The 17322-nt window shown below is 29.2% G+C and overlaps 1 protein-coding gene across 1 annotated transcript in view; it reads left to right on the top strand.

Annotated features, from left to right (window-relative positions):
- LOC129967801 (potassium/sodium hyperpolarization-activated cyclic nucleotide-gated channel 2-like) overlaps positions 1-17322 on the top strand; it is a 293220-nt gene that overhangs the window by 111060 nt on the left and 164838 nt on the right. Inside the window, exon 2 of the mRNA XM_056081912.1 lies at positions 11598-11761. Within this exon, the coding sequence (XP_055937887.1) occupies positions 11598-11761 (164 nt within the window). The remainder of the gene's footprint in view (positions 1-11597; positions 11762-17322) is intronic.

Here is a 17322-nt window from a genome sequence, read left to right as displayed (position 1 = left end):
TAAAAATATCTAGTTTTATGTTAAAAGATAAACGGATAGCAAATTAGATAAGGGGCTTAAAGTAAAGACCTTATTTCTTTTATAAACTTACTTCCCTAGAGCATGAAAATGCCTAACATTTTCAGAACGGAATAATGTATTTATATTCCTTCAAATGCATTTTATTCCCTGCGGTGAATATTTATGAAGAATTATTTCATCTACTCCATATAAATGTTTTATTTATAAGCATTAAGAATTAAATGTAGGTTACACCTTCTCACAAAATATGTTAGGTGCGATTAATAGTCACAAAAAATGAATTTAAAATTTCTAAATAAAGCATAATTTTAGATTCTATTCTAATATTTTAATAAGTTGACATACTTTCTATAAATTTCGAAATGCAAAATTAAAAATTGTACAAAACCTTGTACAAAAAATTGTACAAAGTCATTGGATAAAGAATGACCAAATTACGTGGAATTTGTTTCTTAGACAGTAGATGCTCATAAATCATTTTTTCGAAATTCTAATTAGATTTGCAATTCAAAATTATACTAAATGTTAATGCCTCCTTCAATAAGTTTGTGTATGTTGTATTACAAATACCATTTTTAAATTAACTTCATTAAAATTAGCCTTTTAGTGTTATTAATTTTATTTCTGTGCAAATGTTTCCTGTAATTGAGATATATTTCGAAATTGTTTCAGGTATATATTATAACAACATTCTTTACTATTTTCGTAATTGGGTTTAACCATATACAAGTTATTAAATGCAGATTTTCATTGAAGTTAATTTCATAAATTAATTCATTTAATTTTTATTAATTAAAAAGCATATATTGTTTGACCTACGTCTTCACAAAATATTTCTTACTTTAAGCCAAAAACTTAAAAAAAAGGAATAATTTTATTAATCAGTTGCTAAATTCTTTATTAGAAAGGAAAGAAAATTTTAATAATATTTGTGCAGCCTATAATTAAATTGCAAAAAGAAATAATAATTTTTACAATTTCGTTTCCTTTTAACATGCTTATTCCTCATGGTATACTTTTTTTTAAAGTCTAAAGCAACACAGAAACATACAAAGATGGCATTCAAAGAAGGGCATAAATATATAATTGTACAACTATATTATTATTATGTTCCCAGAAGAATTACGAAATACAAAATGTCTAAAGTACATGTAACGATTTATAACGAAAACTCTACGTAGCAATCTATTGCAAACAATCTATGACAGCTTTATACCATATACTTGCATGAAATTAAAAAGTGAAATCAAGAAATATTATTAACATGCTTTCTTGTTTTAACACCAGATGTCATTGATATGTTCTTTAGGAAACTAACAATTGTTGAATTCTGTTCATAATCAGAAAGCAATATTTACAAAATATCCATCAACCCACCAAGCGACACCTGAAGTTTACAGATTTATAATCGACGATTATCTGCGTAGTCTAGTTCAATTATGAAGTTATCAAAAATGTCTTTCCGAAATGTGAAAATACTAATTAATCCGATGAGACCTTATATCGTCTTATATATAAAATCAAGCTATTCTGGATAATATTTTTTAAAAATATTAAGGTTGATCAAAATTCCGCCCTAGATCATAACATTGTGATGATACTATACTATGATGCATTCCTTACAATATTTGGAAGTGTGACACAGAAGTTTTAGAGAGGAAAGGGTTGCCGATACAGTTGTTATCCTCGTTAATTAAGCATTTAAATGCCAAGAATCTACACAAAATTGCAAATGCGATTGGTTATGAAGTGTGACTCAGTTTCAGTTCCAACTTGTTATATATATTTTGAAAATGATATTATTTATTTTAATTTACAGTTTCGGTTATATAAAAAGAGCGTTTTGTTCATGACTGGAAAGTTATTAATGTAAAGTTTCGTAGAATATATGATATTGCCACGAAGATGTAAAGAACTACGCCGTTAGTTTAAACAAACAATTAGATTGACTAGAACGAAGCAATTCACAACAGCACGAGACTGAGAAATTATCCGTCACTGATGAAACTTAGCTTTCATACACATATAGATTGCTCGAAAACAATCCACTTTGAATATTTAAGAAAGATCTAGAACCTTCCAGATCTTAGATAAACAATAGATAATAATTTAAAAAGAATTTGGATCATTGGATAAAACACCATGACTGGAATTCGAAACATGGACTAACCAATCAGAAATGAGAGGCTCTGCCGATTGAGCCATGGTGATTGCTGGTTATTCTGATTTGTGCGGCAATCTATTTATTATTTGTCTTGAATAATTTTTTATTTTTGCTTTTCAAGCGGCATTTTTTTTTTGCAGTAATAGAACACGTAAAATATTTTATAACTTACTAAGAAAAACACAGTGAATATAAACAATATTATATAGTTACACAAAAAAATTCACTGCCATTTAAATTTAATAAAGGACTAAACAGAAAAGGAAAATTAATACAAGCGGACTTTTCAATTTAAAATCATTTTCTTTTCCTTCAGTTCACTTTTTGAGTGTAGTTAATTTCTTTGTTTTTTTATCGAATTTAATTCCCCCCAAAAATATATGAAAACGCATAAAAACATTTATATTCCCTTCTAGTTCCAAAAGCATCCTCTACGGTTTAAATTATCCTCCCTTGAAATTAAATATTATCATTCAGACCGCTTTTCAAAGTAAGTCAATTTTTATTCTTGGCAATGATTTTAAATCAAATTTTTAGAATATTTCAGAGTTTTTTTATAAGGTATATTTTTTCATAACTATACTCAATTAAAAATTCTATTACACATTTCTAATTATTCTAATTTTTATTCTGCTTATTTATTGTTTTCCAAATTAACTTCTTTGAGGCCTTATTATCAATTTTTTTCAAAAGTAGTGCATCATAATACTTTAAAAGATATAAAAGAGATTTCAAATTTTGAAAGGTCTTTACAAGCATCCCCCAATTTTTATGCGAGACACCTGAACTTTTAAAAGCTTTGAAGTTCTGCGAATCATCTTTCATGCAACTTTAGTAAGAGAAAAAAAAATGGTTCGTCTGTTTTTCTTCATTTTTTCGAGAAACGGGATTTCTTATTTGCTTCAAACAGGCATCAAAAGGAAATTTCTCGATTTTTTTTTCTCCCGTCAAATTTCGACTCTTTTATCTTTTGCAGGAAGAAAATATTATCCGTTTTATTTCTAACTTTTCTTCTTTTCTTTCAAAATATGCATAAGCTTCTTTGGGTTTCTCCCTCTTTTTTTTTAAAAAAAGGCCGTTAGTTCCTCTTATTTTGATAAGAAAATTAGCAACTCATAAGAAAAGACAAAGGGTGTTATATAAGCTTAAAAGCTTTTAAAATCAAACATCTCAATTTATTTAGTCGCTTCAATATTTTTCAAGTGATAAAAAAATATTTGATATTTTTACAGATTTTATTTGTTTTTTTCTTAATACTTCTTAATAACTTGCATTTTCCCATGCGTTAAGCCTTTGTTATCATTTCCTTCTTTATTTATTTAAATATATTTTTTGTTATGTTTCTATCTAATAAAAGTTTTCAGAAGAATCAAATGGTTACTGCCAACTTTTTGAGTGTGTAAGTGGCATTATATATATTACAAGAAGTCTAATTTGTTATTGGAAATTTTTCCTGCTTTCAGTTATATGACAATTTAATTCCATTTTTTATTAACAGATTAATAAAATATCATGTCACATGCAAAAGTTTCTAATATATTTCAGAAATCAGATTTACTTATATTACCTCTAAAGTTAATATAAAAACTGCAACATAAACTTAATATTTGTTATCAATTAAATATTTTCCTTTTTACTTTTAAAGTTCACTCGGGTGTTTCATTTAAACTGCATCAAATTAAACAATAGAGTCCTTATAGCATATTTGTGATTGAAAACCTGTTCTTCAAATATGAATCTCAATGAACCTATCAAGACTCATTATGCTTCAGAAAGTTTATAATTCATAAACTAAGAGATGGTCTTAGATAATTCATCAAATTTAACTCTGATAATTTCCGCAGATGTTATTAATTCATTTTTTAGTCTAATTCGTTAATATTTTCACTGATAATTAAATACCAAAGTGTTCCATATAAAAAAATAAAAATAAATTATCATTTTTTTTCTAATTTTCAGACGATAAAAAATTTAAAATCAATTTTTATAAGACTCGTTTGCTTTTTTCTGAATTCTACTTAAACTGAAACAATGTAAATAATTAAAAACAACAATATAAACCGCAAGCTTTATTATTTATATTTGGCTTGATTCTAAAATAAATTTGAATCATCTAATTCCAAAATTCAATCTTCTGTTCATTATTTATCTCTTTATTATATATGTATGTACATATTTCTTTATCATACATGTACATTATTTATGTATTTTATATGTACAGATATTTTCATTATAAATAAAAAGTTATTATAGTTTCATCCCTCTTACATTTTAAAGGTAAAAGGTTACAATAGAATATACAACGTTTAAATGAATTATTTCATATAATTCCCAAATGTATTAGAAATAAATAAAGCTATGAAAAATCTTTTCACAGAATTTCACGAACAAAAATTATTCAAATGAATCATTTGTTTATCTTTCCATTTCAGAATAAATAATAAGATTGCTAAGGATTATTTATTATGTACATTTTAACAGCATTTTACTTACGATTTTAAATCAGAACAAATTGAATAAATTGTAATTCTCTTCATTTATTAAGAATAAATATATAAGTTTGAAGACAAACATAATCATAATTCAATAAACAAACAATAAAATAAATTAGTTTAATAAATAAACTAAGAAAACTTTCGGAAGTCAATGATTTAATTTTAAATTAAAACCCATTTTATTTCCATTGCAATGATTCTATTCTCATTTTCCAAAGCATCAATTAAAAACATGAGCTACTCAAGAAAATTAATTTTCATGAAACATGTCTTTATTAGCAATCTTTTAAGCTTTAGCTCCCATAAGAATAATTGAATTTTAACATCCATTTATATTAGAACATAATTTATTTCTAGTGAAAAGTTATTTTGAACTTATTAAACATTAAGCCTCCAGCTATCTGCTTTTAATGAGTCATGAAATACTCGCAATTTCTATTTTTATGGAACAATTCCCCTAGAGAGAAATATTCTTTTCGTTGATATAATTGGATAGAAAGGGTTTCTTTTCATGTAAAAATAGTTGAACCAATTTGGAATTAAACTGCAATCCAATTTTAAAGAAACAGAAATATACATTTCTGGCTTATTTTAACAAGATTATGTTTATAGCCTGATACAATCTCTTAATTGCACTTGCGACATAGGACATTTTCTTATGCAAATATTACTCTACACTCTCTACAGAGCAATTTTTTGAACCTAGAGTTACAAAATTTGTTACATAGGAACTTCTTGAGAAATAGCTGCTCTTTAAGAAAGGGTTTTTGAAGTTTCAAATAGATTTTTTAAATAAAAATTACACAATTCTTTTTTAATTAATGTCTTCGGCCCATAAATAAATAAGATTGATATACAAAAATAATTTTATAAGATATTTTTGATACACAAAAATAATTTCGATAGCAATTTAAAATTTACAACATCAATTTTTCTGGGATAATAATCTGGTTTCTTATGTTTTTAATTTAATTTCAATAATTTTTAAAAACAATTTTATAACGATGCTCTATTTTATGTATATAACTGTGCTCGACAAATTAGCAATATTGCGGATAATAATGTGAATTTTTTCATGGTCCTTATGCGACTAAGACAAAATAAAAATTAGATTTTTCAGTTTATCGCTAACTTGTGGTTAAACTATTTACAACTTTTTTATATTTTTCCAACACGATAAAATGTTTAGGTTGGCATTTTTTTCTTGAGTCACTTAACATAAAAACAGCGACGCACAGAATTCAATAGCTGATTGAATGACATCAAGAGAAGATAAAACAGCTGAATCGTACCAAAAACATTAACATGTTTAAATATGATCACTTTATTGAGATATTAGGAAATCCGATAGAGTCCAGTTAATAATATGAAAATTTATTTATATTGATTCTTCTTGAAAGGCTATAAAAGCTAGTTTTTTTTTCCTTGGATATATATTTTCTATAATATATTTGGATATATTTTTTTTATATGGATATATTTTTGGATATATTTTTTTATAATTATTTGTTTACATTAGAGTATTAATTCACTTCTATAATTTTTCTTTTATTTTACTAAGAATAGTTCATCGGTAGCACTTTAAACCCATCTTAACTGAGAATTTTATGTACTAAGATTTTAACGTCATGTGAAAACCGATTTTCCTTTAATATCTATTTTAAAGAATTCAGACAATCTGGCATCAAATTTGGAGAAACTTTTAAAATTCTGCATATTATAGAAACAATTTGATTCAGAATGAGGTTCCTAAAATTTTTATCCTGTTCATTGGCTATATTAAAGCTATAGGTTTCTCTGAGTTCTATATTAAGATCAAGGGAAGATTGACATCATCGCATCAAAAAAAGCAAAAATTGCATTTTGATAATAATTAAAGATTAGATTTTGAAAATGGCTATTTATCAATTATATAATAATATATTTAATTATAATATTTTAATAATAATACATTTAATTGCTCAGAATATAATCTTGTATGAGCATATATATAATAATAATAATTCTTATTCTTTTACACATGTTTGGTCTACGTATCTTTCATTTGAAAATATGTGTATTTCCAATACAATAATTGATTTCCAATTGCCTTAAAATATCAGTTTAACTTGTATATATAAATAACAATATAAAAAACATGCGTTTCAAGAAAAAGTCTTCCAAAATAATATTTTGAAATTTCACAGAGATTAATTGAAATTTATTCCTCATTTTGTTTATAAATTAACTTGTATACTATAACATGAAATATTCTGAGATTCGTAAATGGCAAACTCTCGAATATTTTGGAATGTTTTCCATTTCAATTATTCTAAAATTTTAATTTATAATTATTAATTTTAGGTGGTATTTAGAAGGGGGAGGGGACTAACGCTTTCAGTATGAGATTTCATTAGTATTTTATATTAATGATAAGACAAGCTTGAGAAGTCTTTTATTTAAAAGAGACCTTTAAAAATGAGAAATTGTGCAAAGTTTCATTTTCAGATTCTTAAGTATAAGATTTAAAGAGATATATCAAGAGAAAACTTTCAAAATTGTGTAAGTCAAATGAAAATTTTAAATATGAATCAAACATAATAGAGATAGTTTGCGTGTAACTAACAAACTTTAGCTTGCTTTTTATACTAAAATGTAACACAGAGTGTTCAAAGTTACCCAAACTTCTCAGAGTTACCCATATAATTTATAATTATCTTAAAAATGCATCACCAGTGGGTTTTTAAAAATAAGTTTGTATCCTTATAAACTGCTGCAAATTGAGGTATGATAGGATATTATAGTGAAGAAAACTAGGTTATTATCCCATACTGAAAATTATCACAAAGTGTTTTGCTTTGCAAAGTTTGTGTTTCAGTTTACTTTCATTCTCTGTTTCTTTACAGAAAAATATTTCGGAAATTTCAAGCTTCTCAATTTTTAAAATTTTTCTTTAAAGAAAAACGAAATTCAGTCAGCGCATAAATCGACTCTATACAACATTCTTAATTGAGTAACAACCAAAGCGAAAAATTGTGCAATTTCTAAAGTAAAGACTGGATCCATTTTTTTCATTATTATTATTACATTGCACCTGTATCATGAATTTTTCATGAAATATAAATGTGTATTCTGTTGGTTGCATGATGAAGCTACGAAACAAGCATCCAGCAAGGATCGAAGTTTTATGGAAGAAAAATTTTCATTCACATTGTCGTTCTGGTTATACATTATAAATCAAATATTGGAAATAAAGATAATAAAAATTCTTGAATATTCTCCAAAAGACATTTATAAATTCACATTGAATATAATATAAAAAACATTGTAAGAATAACTGTTGCTATCATTCAAATGAGATATTTTCTAATCTTCATAAAAATCAAGAACTTGTCAATGATTAAACATATTATATCTATATATTGTTTTTTTTTACTTCTAACCACTATTTTTATTTTTTAAATGTTAAACACCCGTAAAAAAAGATTTAATTTTTAATCACGGCCGCTTTGAATGGTGTATTGTTGAATCGGCCACTGTTAATTTTTTAATTCGATTTTTTCGAATACTATATTGCGAAATTACAGTCCTTGGAAGAATGAATAATTGAGTCCAACATAAGCCTTTGTAATTCTACGATGGTTAATGTTATCGTTGTAACTTCTAAATAACTTCTACAACGACTAACTAAAAACTAATATAAAGTACACATCGAATATAAAAAATTTAATGTAAAAAATGGCAAATGGCAATGTCTGATCAATCCGAAAACTTTATCATATTAAGATGTTTCCGATTACAGGCTTTGAATTTGCAATGCTTCTTACACTAAACAGAAATGATTTATTTCACTTAAAATATTTAAATAATAAAAACATTTCTTGCTTACGTGTTTCAGCATATGTTTTAATATTTCCTAAAATCATAATTGCCCATATGCATTCCATTTCCATTTCGTTTCTGAAGAAAATAATTTCAGCCACCTGAAAATAACTGTGCAATAAAATGAAAATTTTCCGTTGAAGTAATAAAGAACAGAAAGAAAACTAAAATCAAGAGTTCTGAAAATAAAAACAATAAATTCTTTCTTCTCTGTAAGTGAAGAAACCTTGAATATTAATTCCAAGAATATTATGAATCTTTCTGAAACATATAATCTTTAAATGCTATACAAAGTATTTCTTCTCGCACGACTTTCCCGTACTTTACTACATAATGATTGTATAAACTAGAAAATCGCAAAAGAAGCAAAAAATAATAATAGAATAAATTATAATAATTTTATGTAGTAAACGTTTTCGATTATTGCATGAATATCATGAATCAAAATATAACGATTATTTTGGAAAGGAAAGTAATTTTCTAATAATATACCTATCCAGCTTTATAATAATAATATATAATTAATAATATATCAATCCAGCCTCTCGCAAAAAGGTAATGAATTTAGTTAAATGGGATACGGTTTATGCCAAAATAAGCACTATATATATACTGATAGATAGATATAGATATATACCTGCATAAAACAAGAGCACTCATCATAAAGCAATTGATATGCATGCTCAGTTTCTCTTATCTCCAAAGAGATAATTTACTTCTCACATGAACTCTTGACTTCCTTTTTATATTGTTCCAACAATAGAGTATAAAATTTTTTAGAATTTTATTTGGATCTCGACTTCTAATAGCGATATTGGTATAGTTCTTCTAATTTCGAGGATTTTCATTTTTATTGCCAATGGTGTGAAATTCTTTGCTGACGTCAAACGTTCGTCAAGAGTGGACTCTGATTTGACATTAATATTTATATTTATATTTAACTATCTATCTATCTATTTGTGTGTGTGCGCGTGCGTGCGTGTGTGTGGGGGGGGGATGTGTTGAAATGCATTCTATAAGACATCCAGATGTTGAAAATTTCTATCTGTATATTTTTACAAGCCATTCATATAAGAAAGCCTCGTAAATTCAAGGATGTTCAGCGTAAATGAATTCATGAAATTACTATAAACCCACACTTTTTAAAGCACCTAATTTTGTAAAGAAACATTTTTAATGATTTAATGAATAAATAAATATTTTTTTCAATTAATATTAACTAATATATAATAATGCTGAATAAATAAATGATACTATGTTATATTACTTCACTTCATTGTTCACTTACTAGGACATATGATTAATACTATTAAAAATGACAATAAAATGTAAAATAAAAAAATGCTAGAAATATTATTAAATTAGTTATATAAAACTAATCTAAGCTCTTAACGTTATCAAGAAATCTTTTTTCCAAGAAAGATATTTTGGGAAGTTGAAGTGACAATAAAGTAACATTCATAAATAAGTAATCAAGGGGTATTGGAGGAAATATAAGATATGGACGGGTATTTTTGGTTGTTTTGAGTATCAGTTAAATTCAAAAACAAATGTCAGAGAAAAAAAAAAAGAGTAATTTTTTTTTTTATTGGAATAAGGAAATTTTGTCAGAAGTGTATAAATTGATTTAAATTATTTTTTACGGTTATTAAGTTTTCTAGTAGTACACCCCATGCATGAAACTCAAAATAAATATGCATATCCGTTAGAAATATAAATACGCAATCAAATCTATTTATAATTCTCATAGATATACATTTATATAGCTATTTTCAAATAAAAAGTAAAAATTCCCACACTCATAAATAAAAGAAATTCACTCTTCAAAATGATACTGTGAAAAATATTTCAAATTCTGCAAATATCATTCAAAGCATCACCTTCCCGAAATGAAATTTTACGGGCATTTTGAGCCATTTCTTCCTGCGTAAATTCCACAGTCGAAAGCGGCATTTAGATCTCATCAGTCAACGTCAAAATTCTCAGTCGGGGGAGAGCATAACGACTGCTGCAGTTATTACCCTCTAACTTTCGAAAACCGGAGCTTAGCAACAGACCAGAAATTGCATTACTTCCTTTATTTGCATATTAAGCATCAATACGAATATGGATGACTCAGATATCGATCGAATATTTGATAGTCAGACGGACAGGATAAATTTCCTTGGTAACGTTTGTTTTTTTTTGAAATAGTTTTCCTTAACAATTTTATAACCTTGGTCAAACCATTTGACAAAGATCTTTTGATTTTATAATACAAGCTGCTAATATTGTATCTTATTTTCAGAAAAAAGTCTCATTTTGCCATTTTGTTTATTTTATTGTTATGATTAATATTTAATATACGATATATCATATCTGAACAATATCCAGTTATAATATTCAATTATAATTATTTTACCATGTAATCCCGTAACAAATTTCCGAATATTAAATTTTACAATGCTTTTTAATCAAAAGTTGAAGAAAATGGCTTAAAAAACATTAACTGTGTAGCGTGCCTAGACACAAGTGATGACACTTTTCTTGGCAACACAGGTTTATTCTATTTTAAGGATTAAATGATTGATGACTATTTACATGTGTACAATTAAATTTCGTGTATTTACATGTGTACCACTATTTAAATCTAAACTCATTTCTGGGTGTTTCAACCGCTGCTCCCACTAATACACAATCTTACCGGTGACAGCCCCCAACTTCCGCGTAACTCTTCCTCTCTATTCACTTCATCTCCTTTCAGCCGGGAGACCCGGAACAGCTACGTGGGGGTTAGAGGCATGACAAATTGCATCTGATTTAGAAACATTTACATTCATATCTCATCGCTGACAGTTCGTCAGCGGGCTTGTAAAATGCCATAAGAAACAACAACAGCATTCATATATTTGCTTGAAAAACTCTTTCTGACATTCAATAATGGAAGCCAAAAGGAAATTAATGGCACATATCTTAATGGAGTTGTGAAATGAACAAGTATCTCATTCTTCGTAACAGATATATGCAACATGTGTTTTTTCATGAGGGACATTGACATGTTCTCCTTCTCTCTTCAGGTTCTACTGGGATCTGTTGATGCTCCTGGTGCTAGTGACCAACCTGATCGTGCTTCCAGTGGCCATCTCCTTCTTCAATGATGATCTCTCCGCACGGTGGATTGCCTTCAACTGTCTTTCGGACACACTCTTCCTACTAGACATTGTCGTTAATTTTAGAACGGGTGAGTGTCCATTCTCTCCTCTTACACCCTGAGTAAAGATTCCGATTGGTAAATCGCATGGATTTTATTGCAAACCAGAAGAGAGACAGAATTCTGTTGAAAGCCAAAGCAATTCGATTAGATTTTAGGAATGATGAGTGCATTACTTAAGGTAAAGGAGCACCTTATACAGACATTATTATCCATTACAAATCAAATTTAGCATTACAGAGTCATGACCTTTGTCACTATTTAAACTTGACGTTTTTAATAAAGAATTTAGTTGGCGGAATCTTATATAGAATCACCAGATCGTACCGCTTTTCCTGGGGTCACTTGAAATTTGGATGGATTTCGACACTCTCTTAGACATTGCTCAGGGTCTTCCACGATCTCTGTAGCTTTGATGCAGTCTAAAATACATTGAAAATTTTCCAGAAAACTCATTTTATATGTCCTTATGATGTCAGATATGCATTAGAGTTCATGTGGAATATTGAAAAACACATTTTATGACTATTTAGCCGATATACTTTTATTATCAACAACACATACTTTTTATTTGCAATTTTTTACTTTCATCATTGTGTTTTCTATATATAAGCATATGTGAAGCGGTATTGGAATATGCTAGGATAGAGCCTGGGACCTTTTGGTTAGCAGTCCAGTAACTTAACCATTTTACCAAAACAGCTGCTAGGGTAGAAGAGTTGTTACTGGGTTTTTTTATATGCTAATCACCACAGTACTCTCCCTCTAGTGAGTCGAAGGGAAGACGAAAGATATGGGGTTGAGTGGTGATCTTAATATTAGTAGTAGCTGTTGCCTTAATGGGCCTATACAGTTGATTAGCGCCAAGCATTATGGCTAGCGTTTTGTGGATGCTGATGCGCCAAGTGTGTCTGACGGGTTTGGGTTGCTGCGTCACGTGAGTCTGACGACTTTGGTTGCTGGTAGATGGCGCCACAACAGCTGTTACGAAGGTTCATCGTCCGAGGTCACCAATTTAGAGGTGAGGGATGAGCTAGGATAGAACCTGGAACCTTTAGGTTAGCAGTCCAGTAACGATCCGATTTTGCCAAAACAGCTGTTCGGGCAGAAGCGCTGTTACTGGCTTATATGCAATTCACCACATATGCTCGTAATGCTTCGATCTTTGCATATCTATATGATTTGCATATCCTTTGAGATACTTCTCAATCTCATAATTTTACTCCATCCTTATATGTATAAGAAGTTTATGCCTTTATTATCAAAAACACACACATTTTTACTTACATTTTTTACTTGTTTTCTTGTATATTACAACAAGCATATGACCACAATGCTTTGCATACCTATTTAGTTTGCATATCTTTTCATAAACTTCTCAATCTCAGAATTTTACTCCACGTATATGCCCTTATATGCATAAGAGGATTATGTCTTTATTATCAAAAACACATACATTATTTTATTTGCATCTTTGTTTATTACAACAAGCAAATGACCACAATGATTAGATTTTTGCTTATATTTTTTGGTTAACATATCCTTTGAGAAACTTTTCACTCTCAGTATTTTACTCCACAAAATATTCCTTATATGTATAAGAATGTTACATTAACAGCAAATACTCTTTGATCAACTAAGATCTAATGAGTTATAAAAATTTATCTTGCAATTTGTAGGCATTATATATATTTATACAAAATGTATCATGCAGCTTGTGAAATATAATAAAGGCGAAAAAAATACAAAAGTTGAAAAAATAGTTATAAAGAAATTTATGATTTAAGTGTTTTGTTGCTTATTGAAGTCAAATTAGATTGGTGATAATTAATACTATCAATTATAAATCTTATTATTACTATGATCCTGCAATACTCGTGTTGTAAATATTGCGGTTTAATCTAAGCAATTTAAATATTCCTATTGGTGTGAAATGAATCCCTTGGTCCACAAATTTATTCAACCTCCCAATTAGATAGCATTTCTTATTATCGACATGTTTTATTATTTAAATCCATGCGAAGAACGTAAATGGAACAGAAGTGTCTTCTATTTATTTTATTTTTAACCTTTGTTACTTATTTAAATATCAAAAATTCAATACTTCAATGCACAAGTCAGGCATGTCATTAGAGGGCGAAGAAGTTAAACGAGATACTAATTTCAGATTTGAATTAAACAACAAATTAAATCAAAAATATAAACAATTATTATAGTTATTCTAATAAAACTGAAAGGTTTCGTCTACCATTTTTAAAAGTACCGAAACGAAAACTGCAGACCCTCTGGAACAGATCAAAGATCCTTGCCGATAATAAAGAATGATCACCTCCTCATCCAACCCTCCTTACTTTAACGACATTCCGAAATTCCTATCCGATGAAGATGTACGCGTGCTTCTGAATCGATACGATCACTTCTAACGATAGCGTGAATGATATCTTCATAATTAGAGAACAAGAGTTGACGACATGTATCAACCGGTGTACATGTACACAGTCGCGAGTAAGTGATCCTTGATGAGCTTTTTAATTAGCTCATTTGCATGCATAGAGAATACACACTGGAAAGGGGGGTTCCAGGAATTTTCCACCTCGCTTTCCCAACTATTTTAATTGTCGCACCTATATTATTCTATTTTGGTACGTTTTTGGATTGCTTGCTTATTTTGGGACATTGTTAAGGGTGGAGTCACTGAGGCGGAAGGATTATTGCCTGTAGGACTAACTGGTCCTCGAAACAGTAAAATTTATTCCTTTTCGCTCGCTTTGGGAAGTTTCTTCATTCTCACATAGTTCTTAATTATGTGATTAATTCTCCGTGCGGTTTGAGGGTTCTAACCACCATCTGCGAATTAATTAATGAAGAATGGGTGGGAAATAATGAAGCAATTAATTTCCCGAATTCCAACGGTAATTAAGGCAATAATTAGGAGTTTTGAGTTGAGTATGATATTTGTTTTTATTTGATTTGAAGAGCTTTCGGCTGAAATGTCATTTGTTTTCCAAATAATTTCGTCTGCAAATTATATGAGTATTTTGTGATTCAATTATTTTTATTGTTATATTCTGATTTTTATTTTTCTGGAATTTTACATAGAACAGATAAATGTAAAAATAAAAATTTAAAGGCGTAGCTAAATTTTAATGCAGCATAAAATAAAAACCATTCAAATTTAAATACCTTTATCTTGGTAATTATTTTTAAAGAGATCTGAATAATCAGAGAAAAATCAGAAAAATACATCTAGAGATGAAAATAAGTATATAGTGTTATTCAGACTTTCAGAGCAATTTGAACAAAAAATCGTATTGAATAAAAAAATGCTGCTTTCACAGAATGAAGATTCTTTTTTTTTTTCATATGAAATTACTTTGATATTTTATTTTAACTTTTGATATCTTATTTTAAAATTTAAACCACTAAATGGATCGGCAGTTTTCTAGTTTAGGATAAATATTTGGTAATGATAGTAATGATTTACAACTGTTCAGTGTGTTATCCTCCAATCAGGAATTTTGTTATTGATGTAAACCACTCTTTGATGTGACAGAATCTGAGTAAAAGAAATATTACGTCAGATATCTGTATCTCTGGTGGGATAATAGTATATTGTAAGTAATGTAGCAGTATTTGAAAACATTTTCTCAAACTATTGTCTTATCATATAAGATTCTTCACTGTTTAAAAGCAGAGCCATAAGCTTGTTCAAACTGTAAGCGGGACATCAGTAAACATCGATTTATGTTTTAAAAATTCTATTTGAATTTCATTCTTTTTGATGATAGATATTGTTACGAATCCTTGATGCGGCTTCCCAGCATAGTCGGCTCCATAGGAGATTCCAGAGCTTGGCGACCATTTGGCGACTTGGCGACGAATTTGGCGACTTTGGCGCCAAAATAGATTATACCCGAAACATCGAGAATTTTCCCGAATCGTCCAGTAGGAACGGAGTTACGCCTCGAACGTTCCTCATTGGTTGAGAGGCTACTAGCCCCGTCTCCTGAGACCTATTAAAGGAAGCACCCGCAGCTGCCGGAGGGTGGTGAATTGGGTCGTGGACCAGTGGAGTCGAAGAGTAGTCGGAAGCGAAAGAGTAGTCGGAGATCGGAGTCGTAGTTGTGAACCAGCGGTGAATCGAGTTGTGAACCGACGGTGAATTGGGTCGTGGACCAGTGGAGTCGAAGAGTAGTCGGAAACGATGGTGAAGAACTCGTCTTCCAGGGACTAGCGGAGCAGCGACGGAGTAGAGCTACTGTTGTATGCTGCACGTCTCGGCTGAAGATAATCGTCTTCTGTGCTGTATATAGTTGTCGTCTTTGTGCTGTCCTGTGTGTCTTCGTGTAAATAAACGTCGTTGTTTTATTTTCTACTGCCGCCTCGTGATTGAGCGTTCTTCACACCATATTAACCCCACTATCCAAACGAACCCCGGAAATTTCGTAATAATATCTTTCGATCTCCATTTGTTTAAGATTCACTCATTTTTAAATTTGCCCTGAATTTTTTAATCATCGGCTTTTTTAAATAATATTACAAATATTCTTCAAAGAAATTTTAAACAATGGAATCTTACATTTTCACACAATAACTTCTATTTCAATTATGTTACAATGACCCACATTTTTTCAATATTTTTTATAGATTGCGCACTGGTAGCTAATATTTTTCTTCTCAAAAGGTTATCAGTTATAATTTTAATTAAAAAAAGGATTTCAGAAAAATAATTACCAAAATTCAGCTAATATAGATCTTTTATGTACATGTAATTAAAAAAAACTAGATGATACACCAGGTGGTTCCAGGAATAAAAAAGCTTTCACCAGTAACACTTTTAATGTGAACATATTTTATATGAAATATCGTAATTCAAAGAAACCCATTTACTGTTTGCAAATCTTTATTAAAATGAGTATATTAATTGAATAAATAACTTTATTCAGCCGATATACTGATACTGCTACTCACTCCTCTATTATTAATGTGTTCTAAGATTAGTTAAAAGTTCGCCATCATCGGCCCATGTTACAGCATTTTCTGTGGATCATATGATCTGCCATCGAATGTGGCCGACATATCCATTCCACTATTGCTCCAGAGAAGTCAGAACCGGTTTCTCTCATCTTTTCATTTGAAATCAGCCCCTCCCTTCTGTAAGAAATGAGTGTGGTATAAGATGTGCAAGCGGTACAATACTTAAGATAAATTTTGCCTATCTTTACCTCAAAAAAAATTTGGCACTTAAAAGTTTGGAGAAAGCGAAACATCAATATTCGAATTGCAACTTTAATTTATGAATCGGTAAGCGATCCTATAGAAATCGTGCACAAGCACAGAAAATCAATATACAAGCAGCTGCTATTAACGACTGGTTTTTTTTAGTGAAATGAAACTTACAGTTTCTAATTCACGTATACTAACTACTTTATTTTACATATGCCAGGATTAAGAGGCCTGAGATACGAAAGTAGTAATGAATATTCACTTTCTTAAGCAAATTTTCTTGATTACCGACAAATTAAATCTAAAAAATAGTAGAAATAAAACAGGAAACAGGGAGCTTAAATTTTACACAATGCATTAAGAAA

Source organism: Argiope bruennichi, chromosome 1 (genome assembly GCF_947563725.1).
Source record: "Argiope bruennichi chromosome 1, qqArgBrue1.1, whole genome shotgun sequence".
Classification (NCBI taxonomy): domain Eukaryota; kingdom Metazoa; phylum Arthropoda; class Arachnida; order Araneae; family Araneidae; genus Argiope; species Argiope bruennichi.
This window is presented reverse-complemented; position numbering and strand designations above follow the sequence as displayed.